Source organism: Pelecanus crispus, chromosome 1 (genome assembly GCF_030463565.1).
Source record: "Pelecanus crispus isolate bPelCri1 chromosome 1, bPelCri1.pri, whole genome shotgun sequence".
Classification (NCBI taxonomy): domain Eukaryota; kingdom Metazoa; phylum Chordata; class Aves; order Pelecaniformes; family Pelecanidae; genus Pelecanus; species Pelecanus crispus.
Genome location: NC_134643.1, coordinates 107,243,994 through 107,269,854, shown reverse-complemented (window position 1 = coordinate 107,269,854; position 25,861 = coordinate 107,243,994). Strand labels below are relative to the sequence as shown.

The window sequence follows — 25,861 nt, the reverse complement described above, 5'->3', positions numbered from 1 at the left end:
AAGGAGCTAGTCCTGCTTACAGCTAGCCAGTGACACCTTGCATGGGGTCCCTCTGCTTGTGCCCAGATTTGTGCAGCGCCCTTCCCAGTGGAGCCCTGCTCTCTCATTGGGGAATCACCCAGCGGCAGGGTAGTGCTGCTGCTATTACTGTCATCCCTGCGAGTCCCAGCCGTGCACCAAGACACCAAAGCATTAAATTCTGTTCAAACGCACTAATCACCCGCTCTCTGCTCCTCTTCTGCCCCCCTAACCACTCTGAAGACAGCCCACTGCTGATTGCAATGACATTAAAGTGTGAAGCAAGAAGGGAAGCTGCAGTTAGAGGAAAAAAGATCCTCCTCGCAAATAAACATCAAGGGAGAGATCCTGCAGACTTGGAGAGGGACGAGCAACAGGGGAGAGAGCCAGGCAGAGACACCGGGGGAGCAACTGCAAGCAATGGAGAGAAACAGAGGCAAAATGGGGCAAGGGAGGAAAAAAATAGACATAAGGTGATAGAAAATATGAAGGGGAGAAAGAAAGGAAGGGGCAAAATACACACATGGTATCCCCAGTTTTGGGCACAGCAGCAGAGTTCGCTGCTTGTTGTCTCATGAGCCCAGCACTCCGGGAAGGACAGTATCTCTTTAGATTTGTGTCTAAATTTAAACCCTGATTGCCTTGCCTCCCCCTCCTCTCCCCTCCCTCCCTTCCTCTCACCCACCCGCCCTTCTTCCTTGTTTGTAGTGCAGGGCCACTCGCTGGGCTCTGTCAGTTTTCAAGCTGAGCAGGAGCTTGGATATTACATACCCTCCACAGCAGCGCGATTTTGCTCTGGCTCGGCTGAAGTTTTCCCACAGATAAGAGGGAAAGGGGTGGGGAAGAAAGAGTGCCCCGAGGACACCTCTCTCTTGCAGGACATGGAGGTAAAGAAAACTTTTATTTCCACTAGCTTGTGACTGGCTCCTCGATCTGCGTTAGCTCCACCTTGCAAAGCAACTTCTCACTAAAGACAGCTCAAAATATCTCTTCGCTGAGGTTCAGATAAATGTCTTTTTCCCCCCACCCCAGCCCCTGCCGTGCACCTCTGAATATTTTGCAGGTTTTAGTCCAGATTTGGAAAGCAGGGGGGTGGTATGGGGAGAAATTACATCTGTGAAAGGAGAAAGAGGAAGGACTGCCATTTACTTTTTTAGTCTCTGAGGCGGGAAAGAGAGTTACATTTTAAGAGGTATCATTTTAAAAGGAGGTTTTAAAAAAACAGTAAAAATAGGGACACAAGGAGAAGTGAACAAACAATACAGGATTCGCAGGCTCCTTGGGCTTGATTCCTACCCAACCCATGCAGCAGCAGCTGTGATTTGGACCCTAAGCAGTGTGTGTCCCCGTTCCACGTGGATCGTGCGGTCTCACTTTCGTTATTGATAGAGCATTTGGGTTCAGGAAAGAGGAGCCGAGAACCTTGAGTTGCTTCAGTGAGGTAAATGGCTAGCACATCCCCAGAGGGTTTCCTGTGCCTTTCTCCATGCTGTGCTTCAGGAGAGTCAGAGTTCTTGTCTCTGGGTGGGCACATGGCTGGTGGACAGGGGTGTAGAAGCAGGAGTCAGGCTTCCCTGGCGTTGAAGTCCAAGCCTTCTCCTGTGTAGCACCCTCTTGGGCAAGGCAGTTCACCTCCCCTTGCATCTTTTCCCATTCATATGAAATGGGAGCGATGGTGCTTGCTTCCCTCATGTCAGACCAGATTCACTAGCTTTTCAAACAGCTTTTTAAGTGGCAGAGGTAAAAAAATACTTATTTTTAGGAGGGGCATGGGAGACAGAAAGGCGATTACAACATTGGCAAAACCTCAAATGACGAAAGAGGACTTTTGGTATTTCTCTCAGCTAAACACAGATCTCACTAAACACTTGATATTATCTTCCCAGAGAAGCTTTTTTCTGTGTCGGTGCAGCCCCAACAGCAGGGGACATGCAACAAAGCCAGGGAACAGTGTGCTTGAGGCACCACTACGATTTTTCTTTGAAGATTTCCAGTGCATAGCTCAGCTGGGCAGTTCTGATAATGCCTAGGTGCTAACATCGCAGTCCCTGTTATCTATGCTGGCCTGCCCTAGGGGCGAGGGTAGAGAACAGGCATGTTCATTACAAGAAAGGTCCTCAACAGACTATCTAAACAGATTTTGGTGTGGAGAAGGACCAAGCAGTGGTCAAACCAACTCGGCACAGACTACATGTGGCATGACGAATAGATAGCTTTATAAAGGTTTCTAGGTTTGATAGAGCCTGGATTGGAACTGTTAATGCTTGTTTTATTCTTTTTTGCTATATAGTATCCTGTGATGTCTTAGAGGGGAAGGGGAGTTGAGCTCTTAATTTAACTGCTGTGCACAGGAAGCCACATGTGGAGCAAAGAATATATGAGGGCTGAAGCATATGTTTTGTCATGTCGAGGACACTCTCTCCCACCCCCTCTCCTCTCCACACACAGAGGACTACACCCCTCGAGTATTTTCTGTTGTTTGCCACAGCGGTGTTTCAGAATAGAAAGGGACGGACCTGCCACTTCCTTCTGGGAGACACATGTGACACATACGGCAGGTCTGATGGTCAGGAAGCTTCTCTGAAATATTTGACCTAAGACTTTCTGGCTCTTGATTCTGTTCCTTTACCTCTGTTTCCCACTGTTTCCCCATGTTACTGCGTTTTCTGATCATCTGTAGATTGTTGCATCTGTTCTTATTTTTAAAACGTCTCAACTCCCAAGACATTTTTTAAGCAGTGCACTTGGTCTTCCCTTCCTGCCCCAACCCTCCAAAAAGGTGGTTAATATCCCAAAGGTAAGAAGATATTAGACCAAAATAGAGCCAACAGTAAAGACTTGAGTTCCCACCTGCCAATCCTCTGCTCTGTTTCATCCTGAGACCTTTTCACAGGCAGAGTGAGCAGGACCCAGAGACTCGCTACAGTCTTTTGTTTTAAAAAACAGACTTAATGGTCCTGTGCAACAGGAACGAGAAGTTCTGTCATTTCCCCATTTGCTTCATCAGTGGCAGGCAGAGCTGCTCTGTGCTTTGCTGCTGGCATAACTGGCAAGCTCTTTGCTCTAGTGAGACACATGAGGATTACCAGCATTAGGGAAAAAAGGGCAGAGGGCTGACCTCGGCAGCTGATTTCCATCACATCTCTGGCAGGAAGCCCCTATTTTTTAAAAACCCACAGAAGGAAGATAGTTGGGATCGCTTTCTTAGAGTGGTTAGTGTGGTTTTGTTGCTCCTTGGGAGCTAGTACCTACAGTCTTAGCCATTCTGCTGTCAGGAACGTGCCATGTTGAAAGCAGTAACTGTAACCTTTTAAGATCACGAAGAGGGAGAAAAAGGCAGCAAAACCCTGTTCTTGCAGTTCATGTAGTTTTGTGAGTCTGCTCATCTTCAGAGGTTTTTTGTGAAGACCCAGCTTCTTGATGCAAGATAGATTTGAGAAGCAGTTTTCTTTCCAGTGTTATGACTGATGAAAAGGACTTGAAATCATGAAGCTTTATATCACAGACTGTTAACATGAGGAGTTCATATTAAAAATGTGTAAAGCTGTCACTCCTGAAAGCTAAGGCACTTGTAAAAAAGCAGCCACTAAACCTTCTTTGCACTCATGGTACAAAAAGGATCAGAAATTACTGTGTTGGTTTGTTAGTTTACATCCTCAGATTTGGTTCAAGCTGTCTAATTCCCACAGCTGTACCAAACCTTGCTGCAGATGTTGTGAGTTAAGGCATCCACTGAAAGTGCTTGTGGCTTTCTGCAACCCATATTCAACATCAGCCAGGGCATTCCTCATCCCAGCCTCTCTGTAGGAGCTTGGGAACGTGGAGATGTTGAACTTTGCTCACCCAGCGTGGGGAAGCAATCCAAGACTGAGTTTCACTGTGGTGGCTCCCTATGGTGCGACGGGTTCCCTAAGCTGCAAAGGTGCAGCAACCAGGTTTATTTTGGGAAGGCTCCCCTCTTCTTTGTGCCTACCAACAGATTTAATTTCTTTATGCGACATCTCTTTTCTGCAACTAGCTGCTGCTAGACCTTCATTTTGCCTGTTTCTACACTGGCTCAGCAGAGGGAAAGCTTTTCCAGGGCTGAGAGCAGTTCTCTGCTCACTTCACCGCTTCCCTTCTGGGCAACCTACTGGACACGGCTCCAGCCGCAGGCCCTGTGCTCTCCCTACACTATGATGTCCTCACCTGGGACATTTGGGGAGTGATGGGGCCACTGCTTTTTTCAGTAAAGCTCCCTGCTGTGTCAGGTGAGGATACCACAAAGAGGCCCTGGGTCCTGCCCCGCTCCTCTAGCGAGCAGCAGAGCAGCGTGGAGCAAATTCTTCTGAGGCCTCCGTTGCCCATCTCACTGGGAGCCTGTAGAAACCTCCTGGGATTCAAACATGTTGCCTCTGTCACAGGCAAGGTCAGAAGCCATTGCTTCCTTTGTGCTGTGGTCAGCCAGACATCGTAGCTGAGCACATTTCCAGGTCTAGTATCCCAACTGCTGCATTCTTCCCGGAGCCATGGGGAATGATGCCCTTGTCCAAACTACAGGGCAGCTTGCTTTCAGCATAGGCACTTACCCTGTCCCTAGGAAATCTGCACTAAGGATATGTGCCCTGTCATGCAAGAGGACTGAAGTGGAGGAGGCAGAGGAAAGGGTCAGTGCAGCCGAGAGGGCTGAGATTGGTAACCTTGATGGTCCTCAGAGCAGCAGGACAGTAAGCCATGCAGAGGTGAGCTGGGCTGAGTGAAGTTTCTGTCCACCCTTGCAGCTGTGAAGCCAAGATTAAGTACAGGCATTACGCCATGGTTAGCTCTGCCAGGAAACAATTTCCCTTTCTCAGGAAGCTCTGCTGCTTGGCTTTCATTCCAAAAGTTAAAACATTCATTTTCCACTCTTCTTTTTTCTTTTTTCTTTTTGCTTAATAGAACATTTTAACCTCAAATACACTTGTTTTCAGCGTTTCCTCCCAAACTCATCAAAATGACACATTCACGCAGAGTGTCTGTGTAGATAAAGGGAAGGCTATTTAAATACACTAGGAGAGGTACCGTATGACCCCATTTTACTCCTCAGGGCTGGGCAGATTTAGGACCTGCCTGACAATAAAGATCATGTCTGCAGCAGAGGATCCTGGAAGGGATCAGTTTTGCCAGACATCTGCATCCCAGTGACTGGATGAGGCCTCTCTCTTGAAGGACAGAAAGGAACAAACCCAAACGCCATGGGCTGTGTTGTGACCCTTACTTGTACTTAGCAGAGAAATGGTTTGCAGAATTAAACCTTTTGCTGTGTTGCTGGAGAAGAGATGATTCTTCTGAGCCCCTCCTCTCCCTCACTCCCCATTTTAACCTTTGGGAATCTGTATATCCCAGGTCATGGCGATAGCATTTTGGAAAAGCTTTCTGTCCTGTGTTCCACAGTGTAATTGGCAGGACATGTTACTGTTGAGCAGCATATTATGCATGCCTTCTCTGATACATTCCCAGGATCTGCTTATCTGAAGAACAGGGGAAAACATCAGCATTGCTTTATCACTAGGTGCTGCTAGGAAATTCTGCTGGTTTTTGTCATGGAAATGACCAAGCCCATACAAATTAGGGGTGGTTTTCCTCTCTGTTTCCAAGTGGTTGGTTAAGAGTTGTAGAGAGGTGGATGCTCCTTTTCCTAAAACACCAGCTCTACAGCATGAGTTTGGGATCTGAGATGGCAGCTGTACCCAGCAGCAAGAGAACCTGTTTGGAGGACTCATCTGTTTTACTGGTGAAGTCTTCTTGCTAGGTGTTGTAATACTACAGAAACACAGCTTGTCTTGGTGACTTATAGACAATTATATGACTTTAGCAGTTTGCAACATGGCATGCATAAGGATGAATTTGGTCTAGAGTCAGGAGATCTGTTGTGTAAGGAGAAGTTACTATTACACACTCACTGCACAGTTGCTTCACACCTAGTTATTGTCAGAGGCACAGGGCACTTTATTCTTACGGAGTCGCACGTAAGCACGGATTTAAGTCTCACTTCATCCAAGCCACAGCATATCCGGCTATGAGTCTTATGCCAGAAACGCTTTTACATTAACATCAACTCTGAGGCATATCTTTATGATATCTTATTGCCAGTATATGGGTCCCGGTAACGTACTGACAAGGACGAAGCCCATTAGTGCCAAATGAAGTTTTCACCTGTTAGAAAGAAAAAAAGACGTCAGACCGAATTCTTGTCAGGTATGAGCACATCACTTGCTAAAAACAAAGAGCCAGACCTCACCTGCCAGATTGGCAGCTGGTATAGATGCATGGCCTTTTTCTTTTGTTCTTCAGCATCAAATTTAAAAGAGCTCAAAACCCGCACAGCAGGCAGCAAGGCGGTAAGCTTGTTTTTGCATCCAAGTGTCCTTATGCAAATAAACCTGTTTATGCTTTGTAACAAGATGCGCACAGTGTTTTGGTCACTAGTGGCCAATCTGCAGAGGATGTTGATTTACTGCTGCCAGCTTCAACAAAGTCACTGTTCGTCTCAGGCTTCTCAAGTTCACGCTCTCAGCATGGTTGGACTGCAAGTCAAATTGGGTGTTAGGTATGGCATGCAGTTGTGCTTTTCTGAGCATCTTGAAGTACTTCACAAAATATAATACCTTTCCCTCACTCTATCACTGAACCAAGCTACGTGCTGCTTCTTAAGGCAAGAAATATATTGCTCACATAGATCGCAGCTTTTCAAGCACAGAGAATGGACACATGCAGTTTGGAAAGCCTTGCTATCTAAAGGATGCAGACCAACAACTTGGTGTTCAGAGAAAGACACAAAAATGCAAAGGCAAGGGAAAGCTGACTTAGAAGAATGGAGTTAAACAAGTCAGTGTGGCTTTGCAGTGAGACAGAGGACAGTAGTCTAAAACTTTTAACACAGAGATAACAGAACTAGTGCATCATAAAAGCAGTGCACCTAGGAATAATGGGATCCAATTAAAAGGGAAGATGTGTATCTCACCAAATAGCAGGAAGGACTTCTAGCAGAGAGGTCTCACAGGGTTTGGAATAGTGTAGTGGAAACCAAATGAAGTGGAAACATCTTTCCTGTGAAAGATTAAAAAATAGACTGGACAGAGCATTAGAAAGGTAACAGCAGGAGCGATGTCCTATTGCATTCAAGCAATCGTATTGATGGGGCCACCAGAGGGGCAGGACCACGCTGTTTCTGCAGTCCTTCCACGTGTGGAGCTGCTAGCAGAAGCTAGTGGCTAGTCAGCATCAGGCCCCAAAAGCGTTCATGATTCTGTCCTGCTACACCACATTGTTCAAGCTCTGCAAACTTCTGCCTCTGGGAAACTTAAGTCAAAATAAATTGGCATCATATCTGCAAGAGTCTGGGGACTGTTCTTCTGTTGCCTGTGTAAAACACAAAACCAATTTTGTTTGTATTCTTTCTTCCTGTTTTAAGAATAGGTTTCTTTATCCTTTAAAACTGTGTACTGTGACAGCAGTCATGGGTTATTCAAGTCAGTTGTCTTCAAATACCTTTCTGCTGAGTGCCATGTTCCCCTGATGTAAGTTCAAATGAAACAGGTCCACTTTGTTCCTCCCTTTTCATATACACACACTTGAGCTTGTGTGCCAGGTTTCCTGGGAATTTCACCCCTTGGGCCCTGCAGCTAGCATGTGTTTAACTTGTGAAACGTGCACAATACAATGTGGTTTCCTGCTTAGCCTTTACAAAGCACACAGAGTTGTCAACACTGTCCCTCCATGAAAACCCAGTGTTTTCATTCCCAGTTTCAAGGTATTCATTCCCAGTTAGAGGCAGAGGGACTGTCCACGCAAACAAGTACAGGCATGCACACCAGTCCTCTAGACAGCAGAGAGTGGAAGAAAAGGGAGGGATTGCTGAATACACTGGAGCGTGAGGTGGCAGGAGACGTAAAGGTAACAAGTCAGGCAGGTCACCCATACAGAAAGGAAACAGTCTTAGCACCTTCTCTTTCAACTCCCAGCTCAATACAAAGCTGCCTTTTCCACTCATATCAGGACTGCTAATCTCATGTAGTATCAAGTCCTGCTCTGTACAGGTCAAGAAGCCTTTGCCCACAGCCACCAAGGAATTTCTTCTCGGTCCTTCTCCTCCTGCCCTTTGGATGCACCGAGCATGGGACTCACCTTCCTTGACTCTGCCCTCCCACCCCAGTCCCCTGCCCTTGGCACTGGCACCTCACACTACTCCAGTTTGGACCTCAAGCGCCTGATGTGGGTGACCCACCAGCGATGCTCCCTGTGCCAGGGCCCGCAGGGCTTTGCTCAGGAGTGTTGATGCTCAGGCTCCAGTCTTACAGGGTCCATCCCCTGCAGCTTCACACTCTGATCCAGCAAACTGAAGCCTGCATCATCTATAGCAGCTCTTTGAGCCTCTGGAGCGGGCACCAGTTTAGGCCGTAGATTCTCAAAGGCCAAAGCTGGAAGCCTTTTCTTTTTGTAGCCCATGAGAAAGAAAAGCTATCAAGTAATGAAGATGTCATACTTCATTTCTTCTGCCTCTGCTCTGCAACTCAAAAGTTGCCAGATCATCCTCTTGTAAGTTGAATATAATTTTTCTTCTCAACACCTTTCATTTTAAAGGTCCGTGAATTCAGTGACATGCTGGCCAGAGCTTCCTAGTGCCTATTTACTCACTGAGCAAGTGGCGTGCAGGCACTGAGCCCACGCTTCCTGTACACCTGGTTCCGGTGGCCCAGCTTTAACCTGGAGAAACTGTGCCTGAGGTTGAAGGAACTTAGTCCGCCTTCTTGCCACAGAAGGAATATGTTAAGAGCTTCAATCAGCCATCAGAAAAAAGAAATAGAGCACTGAAGTAGGTAGGGTGCTTCAAACCTCTTGCAAACATTGGGTTTCTCCTTTACAGAGTCATTGCGAGAATTTTATAAGCAGGATAACTCAGAAACAGAGATAATTATCTTTCTCAGATAAAATCCATGTCAAAGGCTAAGCTGCAGCTCGAGAATTACTTGTGTGCATTTTTCTTAGGGTATATAGTAGTCGTTTACCTATGGAAATCACTAAATTCCTAATGCATCGTGAGAGCTGTTCCAGACTGGGCTGAAAATTCTGACAAGCATTTTCAAACATAACTGCAAATTACAGCTGCCTGGATTTGTTTGCCCAGTGTTGAGCCTGGTTTTCAAGGGTCTCGCAAACTGGAGACTCCAGATGGAGCCGAAGGGAGGGCAGCTGCCGAGAAAGCAGCCTCAGTGCCGCTGGGGCTGCTGAGCCTGCACGGTCCGGCTAAAAAGACATCTCTGTGGATATAGCTTAGCATTCACACCTCAAGCTGGCTGCTAGCTACGTGCTTACTATCACTTTCCTCTGCTCCATATGTGCGTATCTTTTTCGACTAAATTCCTGGCTCAGATAAATATGAACCTCCTTCTCTGACCTGCCTGTATCCAGTGTAGACCTAATTTAATAGCAATGTGTTACAAAGATAGCACAGTCCTAACTGATGAGTCCTGGAAGCTGCAGCAGTTGGGAGCTCTGTGTAGGCTCATTTACCCTTCTGATTTTCTGTTCCGAGCATGATAAATGAAGAGGAGTTCAATCCCTGCTGCTACAGCTAGACTGTCTCTAGTGCTGAGTTTAAATGGGGAGGTACCACAGTCTACTCAAAGCATTTAACTGAAGTATTTTGAATTGTCCCTCCTTTGACAGTTCAGTGACTTCAGTTTCTAATTTGACCTTCTGAATAGCTTCAGATTAGATAATTAATGAAGACTGCATATGCACCTGCTTAAAGTTCATCCTCTTTAACCATTCTGTCAGTCCAAGAGCGGTCCCTTCCTCATCCCACCTGAAGCATCTTGCATCTGAGCCTCCTCCTGTTGAAGTTCATCTTATTTCAGACCTCTACTAAAAGCAGGGCTTTTTTCCTCACCCCATGTGAGGCAAGCAAGGGAGAAGCTAAACTGAATAGCAGATGGAAGGTGATTCATTGGGCTGAGACCTTTCCTACTACAGGGGCTGTTCCATGCGCTCCATTTCCTTCAGAGCAGCTGCCCAAGCATCTCCGTGTCTGTGGGTGAGAGCAGGGTGCAGCCTCGCATCGTGTCTACAGCTACAGGGCTATGCAAGTGGCTTAAAGCAACACTGTGATTCATGTGGTTTAAGATAATGTTTTTCTGCAGGGCACATTTTAACAAAAAAAAAAAAAAGCTGTTAATCTCAAAGGCCTGTGTCAGATAACTGTGGTTCATGCATTCTTCTCCGCGCTTTCAAGTAGTATGCACGCATGCCCAGCCTTTCTGGCCATCTCTCTCCCTTGTGCCTCAGTCGAGGAGACTGGGCTCGCATGAGATGGGATGCACTTGCCCCACAGACTGCATTTCTTCCCCTCTCCCTGCGGGCAGCCTGGGAGGTTTTGCTGTTGTTCCTCCATTAGCTCACCCCTCATCCTTCTAGAGTAGCAAGAACTCCCCAGAACAAGGCCTGGAAGTACACACAGAGAGGCACCAATTAATTTGGAGAAAGTTGACAGGCTGTGTACAGTTCCCAGGCCATTAAGAAAAACAGACATCTGAGAGGGGAAACATTGGGAAGCTGAGAAGGATCCTGGGGAAAGCCCCGGCCAGGAACAGAGCTCTGTACAAGCAGCTGGTGCAAACAGCGTGCTAGGAAAGCAGCTACATCTTATGGTGGCCATCACTGCTCTTCTTCAGAACTACCATCTCACCCCTCCACCCATGGAAGCATTTGCTAGTAGTGTGAGTATCTCAAGGACAAATCCCAGATATTGGTTGTACAAGCTGCTAGAGACACACGGGAAGCAATACGCTCCAGTCCAGCCAGACCGCTGGCTTCATAACAGCTGTTGTCAGCTGTAGATTAAGACATCAGCATCACTCTACCAGGGATAGAGGTCAGCCCTTGGCTCCAAAGGAGCTATTCCACATCTGGAGTGTTTCTGGATTCCTAAAACAACACAACCTCATCAACTTACCTATTCAATAGATAATTTCTGAGAAATAACCCCTTTCTTTCCCCCACATGCCTTTCCCGTATATTATCTGTATTTTAGATATCTGCAGTAGCTCATGTCTGGTTGTATCAACCAAGTTCTCAGACAGCATTTGTTGCTAGAGGGCACCCATCAGATGGAGAGGAGTTAATGACAGGACTATGTATCCTGCCTGACACACCACAAAAGCCAGAGTTCTTCCTGAACTAAGTTGAATGCTGTATAGGTGTTCATCTAACTTAAGTTTGGAGAAATGAAAAGTGGTACTGCTTGAAACAGAGTGGGGATCTTCAGTTATTTAGGAAAGTAGTGCATTGGCTCTCAGATGACACTGAAATGTGCTGCCAAGTTAATGCCTACTAGCCTCCTTCCCTGTGACCTTCTTTGAGAGAGGAGCTGAGGGTTGTATTTGATGGGGCATTTCAGAGTAAGGGACCTTGTTTTCAGCATCCCAATCTAAATTTTCATAACCTTGAGTAACAGGAACACTCAGTGTATCTGCTGCAGGATTCTGGCTCACTGGCAGCACTCATGTTTTAGAGGCACAGAGTATTTCCCCCAAAACAATTAGAGTTATTGTAAACTTGAAGGAAGAAGACTGCAGAGGTGTCACTGGTGTTCACCTGGAGCAAGGGAAGAGCTCTGCAACATCAACATTGTTCTTTTAAGGTCAAATGCTCATTATAACAAGCAAAAAAATGAAAATAATTTTTGAAACTGTTCATTCCAGACAAATACAGACAGTATTTTTAAAACAGACAGATTCACTCAAAGGAATTAGCAGGACACTAAGTTCCCAGGACTTCACAAAGGGAGGGGACATGTTAATCTAGTCTTCTAGTGTAGTCAGACTTAGTAATTGCAGAGATCTTTGTTAAACTAGTTGCATCTTTGTATCTCAGTGCTTAAGGTTACTGATGGCTCAGCTCCAGTTTGCAGTGTACAGGGTACTGATGGGTAGTAGTTAGACAGTCTGAAATACATCACCACCTATGGTAGCCACATAGTAAACTATCAACTTTTGAATCTCGCTGTATTTCTTGTTTGTTTGGTTTTTTTTTTTTCCTTGAAGCTGTAGCATCTTAAATATTCCAGCCTCCTTTAAAAAGGCATGTCTTGCCCTCATCACAGCAAAGTCCTGAATGGAGACACTAGTGCACCTCAAAGACTCAGAAGGGAGAACCCTGTGTGGTATGTCTGGGCTTGAAACCCAGCACAGATGAGTTTTTGAAGCTGGTGCTGTTTCAGGTGACAGGAAGACCCGTCTTGCAAGGAGCTGCTCCAGAGAAAGGCTGCCATACTGCTTGTATGGGCACAGCCTCTGTGCCTTTCATTATTTTTCCACCTGTGTGGCTGGATATGACCGCATTCAGCCAGATATCAACTTTATCCAAAAGCCTTTTCCTGCTGCCTGAAATTATTTCCATGTTGGCTGCTTGGCCTGTCTGCAAGCAGCTGTGCTGGGCTGGTAATGAGGCAATTACGTACGCATGGCCCTTTTACAGGAAAGGCCGAGGCCATTTCTCCTTGAATTGATTGGACTCGTTAATGAGGCTTACCTGTTTTCCCTGCTCTCTCAGCCAGGCCAGTCATCCTGTCTGTAGGGAACTGGCCTGGTTGGCAATGTAGATTTTTGCCTCTGCACTTAGGCCTCCTACCCTTTCCTTTTCACTGTCTGCAAGCAAATGTTGTCATGTATCTTAAAAAGCTAGTAATCTTGACGATCACAATCTCTTCTTACTGTACATGGCACAGCTTCTTCTCCCCTGTAGTCTCAGGTCTCACTGGTACTTAACAGCCTTTTATTTCACCTTCCTACCTCTCATCCCAGCCTCCTGTCTTCTCATTGCAATAGGAGTCACCTTGCCTTTCAGGTATCTTTTGGACCTTTCCTCTTGAATAGTCTGTCTTCTGGCACTAAATCTTGTTTCGGTTGTTCTATTGTTGCTACTTTGAATATCTTTGAGCTTCTCCTTCCTCTTATATTGTTGACTTAGTGGTCTAGGGAAACCGTCATCTAAGTCTGCTTGCTGAGCCTACGCATGTTACTGTGCATAGACAATTGTTAGGGTACAGCTCTGCAGCTGCAGGCAGGAAGGGTAAGCTGAGCAAACAGGGGATGCATGTGACTGACATGTGAAATCTATTGTCTCACTAGCAAAGCGTCTTTAAGACACCCTTATAATCATGCTGGATATTATAAATTTTTAAAAAATCTTTAGAAACCAGAGTGAAATCCCAATAAGAAGATAGTTCACTGGGAGGGAATCAGTCCTTCGTGGGTGCTGGATTTCCTTAGGACTTGCTTAGGAAGAGTTTTGTGCTAACAGGTCATCTCAGTTAATATGTGCCCGAAGTACCCTGTACCACACAAAATCCAGATGGCTGCTTCTCACAGATACAGAGGTGAAATGCAGATACCTGGTCTGGGTACATGTTCATGCAGAGCTGTGACTGGGCTAATGATCCCTTTGGTGTGAGCACAGCACCAAACGAATGCATCCAGTTTCATGCCATCATGAGAAGTCGTGCAACACTGTGACTACGGAGCTCAGATCCCTTACTACAGGTTTCCTTGGGCTGCTCTGCATTACAGCATAGCTATCCTCAGATGTGTTGTAGAGAACCAGTGTGCCACAGAGGAGCAAGTGTCAAGGTGGAGCTTGTGAAGCCCCCGGACTAAAATTCTGTCCTGGATTTTGAGTAGCTGAGGGCAAGTTATTGTGTTCTAGATCAACTACAGGACTAATGCAGAACTGTAACACTGCAATCCACATCTTCAGCCTGGAAAAACCCCTTGTAATCACTGCCTGACTCTGCTGGCTCCTTTGCTTCACTAGGCATCCGCCTGCTCGACATTAAAATTCAACCAGTGCCCGGGGTTGCTGCTTCTGCACAAGCCTGGGATTGCCCCGCCTGACCTGTCCATGGGTGGTCTGCTGACCAGACCAAGCTGGCACTAGAAATTAGGCATTTCCCTGTTACATTTCCTCTGCGCCACATCCTCATCGCTCCTCTCCTCAGGGAGAATACTCTGAGCATGGTGAACACAAGCAAACAGGATCAGGCATCTCACAAAAAGCACTTCTCACAGAAAAGGAGACAGTGATACCCATGTGTTGCTGGAGGTTTCTGCAATCACCTCAGTCAAGGACTCCCAAAACACTATAGATGCACACATAATAATTGGTTTACATTTTAGACGGTCTGCCACCTCCTTCCCTGAGCAGCAAGTCATGGCTGAACAGCCAGACGCCTTATCCTGCACAGGGCACAGCAGAGCCAAGAGCTACTCGCATCTCCATAGGGGACGGGCTGAGGTTACATACGTGCTGCCCCTGCACAGGCACGCTGCCCAGCAGAGACCAGGTGCTCAGTTCGCTGCCTCTTTTGGTAACGATGGCGCTTGATCAAACCATTCTTGGCAGCCTTTGACAGACGCGATAAGACACTTGCTCAGGAAGTTGGTGGCCTGGGGTCCATTCTGTTCTCAGGGGGTGTGGGCTTCAAACCCTTTGGCCTGTCTAGCAGAGGTGATTTTTAATCCAGTCCTTAGGGCGAGCACTTGCCAGCCTGCCTCGTGAAGCCATGCCAACACGGAGCAAAGGATTCAAGGTTCCCTGAGGCAGAGGGGAGCTCACGCACCTGCCTGGTGATCCAAGTGCTCTCCTGATGGATAAAACCTTGGCTTCCCTTTGGGACCAGTTCTGTGGGGTACGCAGCAGTGTCTCCATAGACATTAAAATGCACAAGCCCATACGTTGCCCTCTCAGCAGAGGCTCCTGTGAAGGTTTGAGGTAATGCTGCTGTAATGAATCATCCCGTGCAGTGTTGGGAGCATGTAGGCGCTAGGCAATTGCCAAATATTGTCACTGTTAAAAGGGAGACTCAAGATCTTAGTTGTACCTTTCACAGTGATACTTGCTTGTTTTGCTAATCTCACCAGACAGTGCTTAGCAAGCACAGGCCAGGCACTCCTGAGAGCTGCATACCATGGCACAAAGAAAAGAACAACTTGTCATAAATCCAGCCTCAAAAATTTTCAACATCAGCCAAAGACTAGTGCGAGGTGGCTGGCATACCCTTCTTATATATAAGGGCCTATATAAGGGCCTTTCCAGCCTGGACTGTTGATGTTAGGACATGTTACTGACGAACTCCATGGAGGCAAACAGGAGGCTGCTTTCTCCACTTTGGGCCCGGGAGGCTGTGAGGACAGCAGCAGCAGTAGTCCCACCTCATCAAGTTAAACTGAGACTTCATGCAGTTACTCTGCTGAGGAGAGATGCCTTTTGGAAGATGTGGAGAAAGCTGGCATTGGTACCGCCCGTCTGTCATGAAAAACAATGCTACGTAACACAGCATCGCACACACTTTGCTAGCAGAAATGCGTCAAGAGCAAAGGGAGGGACTTCTCAGAGGGGAGGTTAAAAGTTATTATCTCATCTTATTTTCATTGTAGTCACTCTCTGAAACAGAAAGGAGATAGTGTATTCACCACTTCTAATTTCCTGATGTCTACAGATGCTTCCTGTAATTCTGTTGTGAAGGATACAGCTCCTCGCCTGCATGTCTGGCACTGGCTGCTCTCTGCTGCCTGTCTCCTCCTGCCCGGCAGTGCCTGGCTCTACTGACAGAGGCAGCCACAGCATCACTGGGGACAATGGAGAGACGCACCTGCACTTGCAGTGCTCTTGAACCACACCACCCAATTCCAGCCACCACCCAGTAGTCCCTGTTGCCCAGCCTGATTAGGGTGTTTTTTTACTCATGATAACCTTTTGCCTTGATGTTCAGGAGCTCTAGGCAGTCCTGACATTACTTGGAAGGAAGTACCAGAGAAGGACCCTGTGCAAGCTTCTGATCCAAACAGGCAGCAACGCTTTCTTGAGAAAAGTCTCACTCCAACCACTGTGCTAACTATCCAGGCCCTTTTACACATAGGCATGGGTAGCTCGAACCACTGAAAGAAAAGGAAAACCAGCAGGAGTTTCCCCTCTGCTTTTAGGAGGCAAGGGGGAGAGTACATGAACCATTTGTTTACAGTATAGTGGACAAGTTCAACACTGTCCCTTCCTTTGAAAAGCATTTGTCTCTTTATTAGTTTCTGGCTACATGATATCTCCCACATCCACCCAATTTCTGAATCTTGCTTTTGTGAGCCTTTAAATTTGGCAGATTTGAGTCTCTGTAGTTTGAAATTACTGCACTGTATTTGGGAGCTGCTTGCTGTCTTCTGGATGAAAGCTACTCATCATTGCTGAGCTGGAATATCCTTATATTACCCTTTGAGCAGTGCTTGACCCTGAGTGCCAAGATGGCAGCAGTTCACAAGGGAACTCTCAGAAGAAGAAAATCAAGACCAGACCACTGCAAGTCTTGACAAAAATGTTGCCCTAAAGCAAACTCTTTCCAAAGACAGGGAAATGTTACATATTTTTACATACTTTATGTAAAGTTGAGTTTTCCTGCCTCTTCTCCTAAAAACAAACAAACATGCAACCCTCCTTTGAAGTCCACATTCCTCATACTATTATGCACTGTGTTATAGTCAGAGCCCCTTCCTCTTCATCACCCTCATTCTAGCTATGCAATAGCCTTGCAATTGAGTTCAGATACACACTCAAACATTCATTCATCTGTGGTGCGATAAGCGTTGACCTGGGTACCACTCTGAGGAGGGATGTTGTACTTCTCAGAGTTGTTCTTGTGGCTAACTTATTCACAGACTTCAAGAGACAGGCCAGCAGTGATTTACACTCAGGCAAGAAGCTTGCTCTCCACTGAAAACGTTACAAAAAGGAAGAGCTTAAGAGGACACCTGACATCTGTGTTCCTGCAACGTGCATTTCGGTAGTTCTAGTCAAATCTTTGTTAGGGCTGCTGTGGGAGCTCCTGTTTTCATTAAGACTAGAACTGAAGAAAGCTGCTAGAGATCACTGGCGTCTAACAGCACTGACTGCCTTGAAGGTAGCATGTGTAATCAGGAGTCCTTACCTCCTCCTGCCTGTCCGCAAAACTTCCATGTCTAGTAGTTTTCGACTCTTTTTGGACATTTCTTAATTAGTGAGCACTCCCTCATCTGAAGGAAACCAGAATCTACAGCTACGTAGAGATACGTACAGAAGAGATGTGTACCTGAGTTAGGGGAGTCTTAAGCCCATCTTGTGGGCCCAGGAGCTCAGACTGGTCCCAAACCTAATCTGAGCTCCCGTTTTCACAGAGTGTTCAGAAATCTGGAGCCCAAACTCCAGCGTTCACAATATATTCCATAGGCTGCAGATTGCTTTCCCTGGAGCTGCAAGATTGAAGATTGAATCTGAAGATTGAATCTGATTGAACCAGATGCGGAGGCCACTCTGCACTGGCTGAGGCTTGACTTTAACGTAGAAAAAGGTTTATCTTGGAAGTGCAATGGTTCTGCACAGTTGTGCACAATCTCATGTGAGACTGACAGAGGCTTACCACTAATTCCTTTTGTTGCAAGTCAAACTAGAAACCTGTTTTCATGACCTTTAAAATGCCAGTCCCGGCAAACAACAGCCAAGGGTTTTGCAGAGCGTGCTGCGATCATCATTATACAGCTCAACATACCCTTATACTCTTTCACAGCTGGATGGTATGTCCTGATATCAGCCCCAGAATTCTCTTTGAATCTTTCAAATGGAAATCTTACTATCTTTGCTCAGCTTTCTGTTGTGTTTCACTGCTGCATCTTGGCCATGGGGGACCCATGACAGTTTGAGGCCAGTTATTCCTCTTTGCCCAGCCACCTGATGGCAGCTTGGAGGAACAGGGTGAGGACTCTGTGCACGCTGCCATTCATAAAGCTCGCAAAATTCTCATATGGGATGTGAAATGGATGTCTTTTAGTTTCTGGTAAAGGTTGATCAAAAAAAACCATAACAGAAAGAGAGAAGTAGAAAAAATACTATTTCTTTTCTAGCATTTAGGATACATCTGAAAGATCTGTGAGGTATTCTGGTCTTGTCCTCTCCTGGAAAGTAACTGCGATAAAGCTCTGATACACAAAAGTTCACAGAGCTAGCCTAGCCCCGAAGGCGCAGAACTGGCTCACACGGTAGCTTTTGCTCTGGTGGAGCACAGCATGGTAGTTATCAGTCCTGTTCCATAGCGAATGGTAGGAAATGCAGGCAGGAGCCTCGGCCTTGCATCGCAGGGTGCTACGGGCTACGTTGACACAATGGTGGACAGGCCTGGCTATAAGGTGTCACAGAGCCACAGCTGCAGCCACTTCTAGCTGGGGCTTCTGCCAATAATTAAAATTTACCACAACCAGACAAGGAGCAGCTTCACTGCCAGATAAGATGCCAAGTGAATAAATAAACCACATAAATGCCTCCTGAAACAGAGAGCTGGAAGGCCTCCAGTGAGAATGATTTGTAAAGAAGGGTAAAGAGAGAGATGGGAAGAAGGATGCTTCGCTGGGACAGAGGAGGGTCAGTGTAGCAAGAAGAGGTTTGTTTATTCAGGGCTTATATCTTGGGATGTGTTGCTTCTTGAGCCAGGGGCCCAGCGCGCTGCTGAGCTCCAGTCGGAACAAGCATCATGAGATTTCCTTCTAGGGATGTAAAAAATGGGCCAAGGCGAGTGTGGGCCCACCCACTTCCTGGGCAATCTGTGCTCAGCCTGCGTCGATGTTTTCGTGGATCATGAGGAGAATGAGCAGGCTCAGATTGTGGGTAGCAGCCTCTCCTGATTTTTGCTGCCCAGTTCCTCATGCTCTGATTCAGGTATTTTCCCACCCAGTTTGCTCCTTTGGGGGAGTTTGTGTTTTAAATCTACCCTGCTAACTTACCTCTCCCTTCCCAGTCCGAACAATGTTCCCCTTTCAATATGATCCTGATGCCACTGATGTACTCACATGGACACAGATAAACAAACTGGTTCAGGTTATGTTGGCAGGAGAGTGCAAACCAAGACTCCTCTAAATGGCAGATGCAGAGGCATGGCTTTGAAAGAAACTACAGACTACATATTAGAGATATTTTTCCATCAGTAACTTGGGTCCAATCCTAATCAAAAACTATTCTTGAGCTTTTTTTAGTTCATTTAAAGAGGAGTTCCTTATAAGCTGCCCATCTCATCTTATCTGCACTTACAAAATGTGAGAGCCAAAATAACTAGTGCCTGTAAGAAGAGGTTGAAAATGAAATTCAGTTACCTATTTCCGGCCATTGAACAAGACAGAAAGAGTGGCAGATTTGCCCACCCAGTTTAGTGAACCTAAACTTGTCCATTCTGTGCTATTCTCTGCTTTAAGGCTAAGACCCAGACCCAGGGACCCATTCCAGCTTTCTTTAGATTATATTCCTTGAACAATACATGAACCTAGGTAGGACTGGTCTGACACGCAGGCTGGTAATGAGGTGCATTCATGATGCATTCTCCAGAGCATAAATTCATGTCATCTCCAGATAGACAGGAACTGTACCTCAGGTGAATAGTCAGCAGCCTTTTGCCTCCAGCTGGCCTCAGTGGTCGAATAGAAGATGGGGCAAGGAGAAGGGATTAGCTCTTGCCTATGGAAATGGTCACCCCAAGTTGGTGGGGCAGTATGGGAGGAGCTAGTACTGTCATCACTTCTGCCGTGCTTGATTTGCAAGCGAGTAGGACATTTCTAGTTCATCAAACGCCATCTCTGCAGGGGAGTCTTTTCAGGAGAGAGGCTACAGCACCTCACTGCAAGGGTAGGAGACATTGACACCCCTCCTCCAGTCCCCGGGGAGCCCTGCAAGGAGGCACATTCCCTGCTACAGCTTAACGTGCCATTCCCAAAATGCTGCTTTCTGTGTCAGAAACAGATACTTCAGAAGTTTAAGAACGGCTCTTTTCAGCCAAGCTGATTGCAAGTGAGTTCAGTTATGCTGAAAAACAGGCACCTCTATCAGATTAAGGCTGTACTGCTCCCTGCGTGAGCTGAGAGAGTTACCCCATTGTATGTGGTATAAGCTTTCCCATGCAGGCAAGGCTTATGACCGGCTGGCTCCTCAAATCCTGCAGCTACCTTACTGAAAAATGAGAAGGGTAGGTGTCACGTCTGGGAAGGCTTTGCACAGAGAGCATGTCATTTGCCTTTGGAGGGCTGAGCCAGGCAGCAAAGAGGGGGTCTCAAGAGGCTCCGTTCCCTCCTGAAATCCAGTGTCTTGGTGAGGGTTGATGCTTTAATTTCGAAGGAAACCACAGCACTGCTTCCCAGAGTTTCTTCTGGCCTCCAGGCAGAGTGTGATGATGGTTTATTTTGACTTAAGTAGTTTCCTCCCCAGAGATGCGTCCCCCATCCCTTCCTTAGCTGAGCAGGCCCTACAGGTGTAGAGCTTTGCCTCTGCCATGCAGTGAGGAAAACCTGCTCCCCAGCCACCCGTGTGGCGGCTGCTGTTTGAAGTGGGGCTTCTGGAGATCTCTGACACGGTATTTGTGGAGCTGTTGTGGTGCTTAATGGAAACTTATTCCGAATCACTTGGCTGCTGGTAATGTGCTCCCCAGGACGGCTCGCAGGGGCTCCCTGGGTTCACAGCCTGCACTCGGCTGTGTCTCAGGTGGGAGGCAACAGATGTGCAAGGTGAAATACCAGTGCCAGGACCAGAACAGTCTTTACCAGCAGGCATGCAAAAATATGATTTTTCTGTCATATCAACCCTCTGAACAGGAGGACACATAAGGATGCAATTTCCTCAGCCTCTGGCCAGAGCGGTTAAAGGGAAGTTCTCACCCCTGGGCTGCAGTCTGCTCCTGCTACCCCTCCATCCCCTCCCGCCACAGCAGTGCAAGCGCCTGTCGGGCTGTACTGTGAACTCGATTGCTGAAATGATCTGGGTTAAAAATAACCTTGTAAAGAGTTAAGGGACCTATTTTTAGCCCAGATCATTTCAGTGATCTAGTTTACAGCACAGCCCCACAAACACACTGGTGCAAGGGAGGGGGGAAGGGGGGAAGGAAAGGTCAAGGGAGAATGAGCAGTTAGAAACATAAGCTGTCTTTCTGCCAAAACCAGGAACTTATGAAAGTGCACCCCAAAAGCACTGACCCTCTCTTGTTTTCATCTAGCATACTGACAACTGCCTTCTTGTGGCACGGTGTTGAGAGCTGGGTGCTGAGGTTCACTATTTCTGGATCCTGTTTGTGTAATGAAGACACTAGCCCTGAGCCTCGGATGCCTTATTGTGTCTGCCTCTGATACTCTATATTCATCGTTATTTTTGCCATATTTGCTTTTGCTGAGGTAGATTGTATGTGCAGCAATGAAAAAACCCATGAGAGTTACAGGGGAGCTTTGCAGAGCTTGTGCGAGCGCAGTGTATGGGAAGATGGCCGGCACGATGGACTGGTGTGAGAATGGGCTGCAGGGAATCATTCCTGCGAAGCTCTTTAGAAGCAAGGGAGGGATGTGGAGGTCAAGGACTGGCCTCAAAACCATGTCTAGATGCAGCTAAATGAGAATGGTGTGGAAAATGCACAGGACCAAACCCCAAAATTGTGTAACTGTCACGGACTTCATAGCTGCTGAGTACTCCAGCCTTGCAAAGTGCTGTGAAGGGCTTGCATCTCGGATAAAAGGTGCTCTATCTGGCCAAAATATCCCACCTGCAAAAGCAGGCAAGTCAGAGGATTCATAGAGGAGGGAAGGAGAGTAGGGCAGTACAGATCTCTGCTGTTTTCAGCTGGTATTTAAGTGCTGCTTAAGCCAAAACGCTCCACTGTATGGCAGCTAATAGACCTTTGCTCTTTTCATCAGCCAAACCAGGTGCACAAATCCAAACCTGAACTTCTCCTTCAGTATCTGCTTCTGACCCCCACTGGCACCCTTTCAGACTAGCTTTTCCAGTAGCATATTATGGACAGTGACAAAACTGGTGGGACACCAGTCCCGTGAGATGGAGTCATGATAGCTTTCAATTGCAAGGGAGTGGGTCATGACCAAAACTGCTCGCTGAGGGCTGTTGGAGCCAGTTTTGCACCTCTCCTAGCAGGACATTCAAATTCATCCCCAAAGCCACCCCTGGCTTTCCAGTTTTCCCCAGGAGTCTTTGCAGTTTTGATTTCATAAGAAACTTGTTGTCTTCAGTGACACTCCTTACCTGTAGCTTAAATCCATGATCCTTAAGAAAAGCTCTGTCTGAGTACCCAAATGGGATGCACAAAGAAACTCTTCAATCTCTTTACCTCTTTTCTGTGGGCCTTTAATATGCACTTTCTCTCACCTGGTGCCCACGGTGGGTCCATGGGGTGTAGCAGAATTGGCAAATGTCACTGAGCCAGGTAATGACACTGCTGTCCTGAGGGGCCCCCTCTGTGAGACGTTATTACTCCCACATCAAGGAGCCTTACTGGTCCTCGCATTTTCTGGTACATTAAATCACCAGTGAAGTTGGGATTGTTCTTCTCCAGTGCTGCCAAAGGGACCAGGTTCAGTTTTAAAAGCAGATGAAGAAAGATGGGGTTGAAAACCATTTTCAAATTTACTCAATTTTATAAATTTATTTGGAAGAGGAAAGTGAAATCCCTTACAGAGAACTTGCTAGTTGCACTTCCTCTTTCGCAGACAGTGCCATGCTTACATTGATGGTATAATTAAATTCCTGTTTTGCTGCTCTGTCTGATATTTTTCAGCATATGCAATGCTTAGACACTTATTTTTATGGAATAGTAAAAGACCTCAGAGTAGGAGTCACCAAATTACTGATGGACTAAGTCTTTTACCTTAGCTTGCTGGTTTTAGCCCATGCAGGCTCACCCTGCTTCTCTTCTGAAAAGGAAAAGAATCAGCAGTTGGCTGCAAAGACCACAAAATTAACATCTGAGTAATTTCACCTTTTTTGCCAAAAAAGACCAGACCTGCTCCTCTTCATCATTCATAAAAGTGGTGGGCTATGTCGCTGAGACAGGAAAAATGACCAGGAATGGGAGAGGTTGCATTAATATCATGGGGCAGGAGAGAGTCATCACTGAGCTCTTGGGTGAGAGGAGCAGACACGTGTCCTAGTCATGGAAGGGGCTGAGGGCTGGTACATGCTCTGCGGTGAGAGTGAGAAAGTGAGGCTTCCCACCTTCCTTCCAGTGGGAGGGAGACTGCCAGTCCAGCCCCTGGAAGTCAGGGTGACTGTGTTCTCCTTGCAGTGCAAGGAAGGGAACTTTTTGCATCTGAGTGCCCCAGTACGGCGCTTTCCCTTGACTAGAAGACATAGAGCCTGGCGCACCAGCTGGGAAAAGAAAAAGAAAGCTGTAGAAAAAGCTGGATACAGGACAGCAGTGTAATTGCCAGAAAGGATCTGAGAAAGGACTTTTCCTGTTGCAAAATGCGTAGCGTAATCAGAGAGTCTGCAGCTGGCAGTTTCGGGAGGACACAGCCCATGGGCTACTTGTGCTAATCTTAGAAAGGCATGTTCACTGCTTCCTGGGCCCCGGCCGGCGAGCTTCACGCCGGCAAGAGCCACGTTACAATCAATGCCTGCTACCAGCAAAACAAGAAACGCATGGAATCATTCCAGTGTCACAGCTTTGATGAAATGCAAAGAAAGGGAGCTGTGTTTTCAGACTGTAACTAAAAAAAAAAAAAAGAGAAAAAGAAAGAAAAAACACAACCACCCCAAAACAAGAGGTCAAAGAGGCCAAGAGGAAGTGCTTCTGGGTAAAGGTGAAGGGCTGTGAAAGAAGCTGTTGGAGAAAAAGGGACTATGAGGGAGGCAACCCTTCTACGACAGACACTGAGCACCTGCAGCTCCTCAGCCTCAACTGAGGGCTCAGCTCAGGTGTCCGTTCTGCCATACCCAGTTATCCTGGGAGCTGGTACGCTGAGCCAAGCCTCCCAATCCATCCTGCCTTCCCCAGGTTCATTCTTTGTTCTCTTCTCTTTCCAGCCTGCCCTCCCTTCACGGCAGGGAGCCAGCCTGCAGCTGGGAACCGCTCTCCCTCCCCACTTAGCCCAGCCATCATTTTTTGTGCACAGCAGGTTGCCCTGCTGATCTGCTTACCTCACCGTTTCTTCCGTTCCCCTTATCTGCCACTTCCCCTGCCTGCAAATACTCTAATGAAGGCAGAAAACATGGGGGCAAGGTGCTAGAAGTTCACTGAGAGGAGACAGCTTAATATGGCTTTTGTGGCTGGATGCAGGAAGGCTGGTCTGAAGTGTGAGGGAAGTTTAACGGGGGAGATGTAGGCAGGATCCTGGAAACAGGGAATAGCAGACATCTACCGGGGCTTGTGGGCCTGGGAGAAGGAAGATAGCATTTATTGGGAGCATTTATTTACAGCTTTCTGAGAAAGGGAAAGGCCCTTTTCCACAATGCAAACAGGCCTTAGCCATGCTGCTCTCTACCAGGCATTTCGGAGTAGAAAGTGCTGCAAGCTGCGGATGTTGAGATGATCCTTAATGTAACCTCCTCGATCTGCATTTAATCTAGAAACTAGGAGTCTAAAGAAATTCCTTCTTTAATATGATTTCAAGTTTCCACAGCTATTTCTCCAGCCCCTGTAATGTGGTGACCCAAAGGAAATGGTCCATGTGTGGGCCAGATTGGTGTTTTGAGGGCCTTTCACCTCCAGCAATGCTGAAGGAGTGGTTGTGTTAACAAGACAGCAGATCTGTCCCAGGCAGAGTGGCCTAAAGGGAGAAGGAAGGGCTCTGCTGGAGCCTTTGGAGAAACAGAAAGGTATTCCTCGAGCAATGACCTTTGGGGAAACTTTCTGACTGAGAAGCAGAGGAGTATTGAGGCAGAAGGGTGAGGAGTGTGGTGCTGGTCATGCGTTCATGGTGGTGGTACAGGAAGCGGAGGTATGAGGTTCCTTGCTGATGGTTCGTAGCCTGGTTTGTTGTTTTGAGGTTTCCGCCTCGAACAAAACAAGGATTGTTGGTTAGTTGTTCATTTGTTCTCAGTTCTTCTGGTTTGGTTTTCCCTGGCATCAGATACTAGAGATGAAGAACAAAGGTTTCCTTTCATCAGCTTTGATTTCAAGGTGTTCTACTCATATTGCTTGATACACACACAGCAAAGAAAACAAGGTAAATGTGGGATGGCACCAGGGCTGTGTGCTGTGGGAAGAGCCGCAGCACCCCATCTCCAACAAGCCTCCCGCTCCTCAGCCTGTTGTCAACCCAGGGGAGGGGAAGCTTCTCTCAGCCCTGGTATTTCCTCCCTCCCCCCACCCGCCTGAGTATTTCACTGCCAAAAAAGCAGAACAGCACAGGGACATCCCCAAGCAGATGTCGGCTTCCTGCGAGGACAAGGAATGGCTTCTTGCAGCAGAACCGCTGGAAAAGGAAGGGCGCTGGTGACCAGGGCAGTGAAAAAGGGATGGGAGGGCTGAGAAGATGTATGGGAACGTCCTTTACTGCCCTGCTCCATCTGCTCACTGTGAGGAAAAGATGGGGAGCAGACACTTGGCTTGAAATACTTAGTTTGCTTCCAGTGAAAAATATTGAGTGTAGGCTCTTCAGCTAGAGCTGAAAGGCTCTGCATGAATTACTAGTTTTCTGGGATATTTGAAAATGCTGCTAGGTCCTGTCTTCCCAAACCTTTTGCTCTCAGACTGGATGATTGATGCCAGATGTGAGAAACTCTGCTTTAAGTCCCTGCTTACTCCTGAACTTTATAACACATACGTAGGCTTCTCTCTAGCCTGCTTGCTTTTCCTAGCCTTTGCTCATAACTTGTTGTTCCTGCTTTGTCAGAACAGGCCAGCAGAGACCAACTCAGAGGTGGACAAGTCAGCATCACCCTCAGTGGCTGAGCTAGCAGGGAAATTCAAAGAGCAAGCAGCCAATATCACTGGAAAAGAGGTAAGGAGCTCTGCAGCCACCAGCAGGTAATCAAGTGGGAAATGAGGCACTCGCCT

General features: G+C 47.0%; 1 protein-coding gene across 1 annotated transcript in view; it reads left to right on the top strand.

Moving 5' to 3' along the window:
* Positions 1–779: 779 nt before the first annotated feature.
* Positions 780–25,861, top strand: part of RCSD1 (RCSD domain containing 1) — a 34,339-nt gene continuing 9,257 nt past the window's right edge. The window contains exons 1-2 of the mRNA XM_009491231.2: positions 780–905; positions 25,698–25,805. Of these exons, the coding sequence (XP_009489506.2) occupies positions 900–905; positions 25,698–25,805 (114 nt within the window). The 5' untranslated portion in view covers positions 780–899. The remainder of the gene's footprint in view (positions 906–25,697; positions 25,806–25,861) is intronic.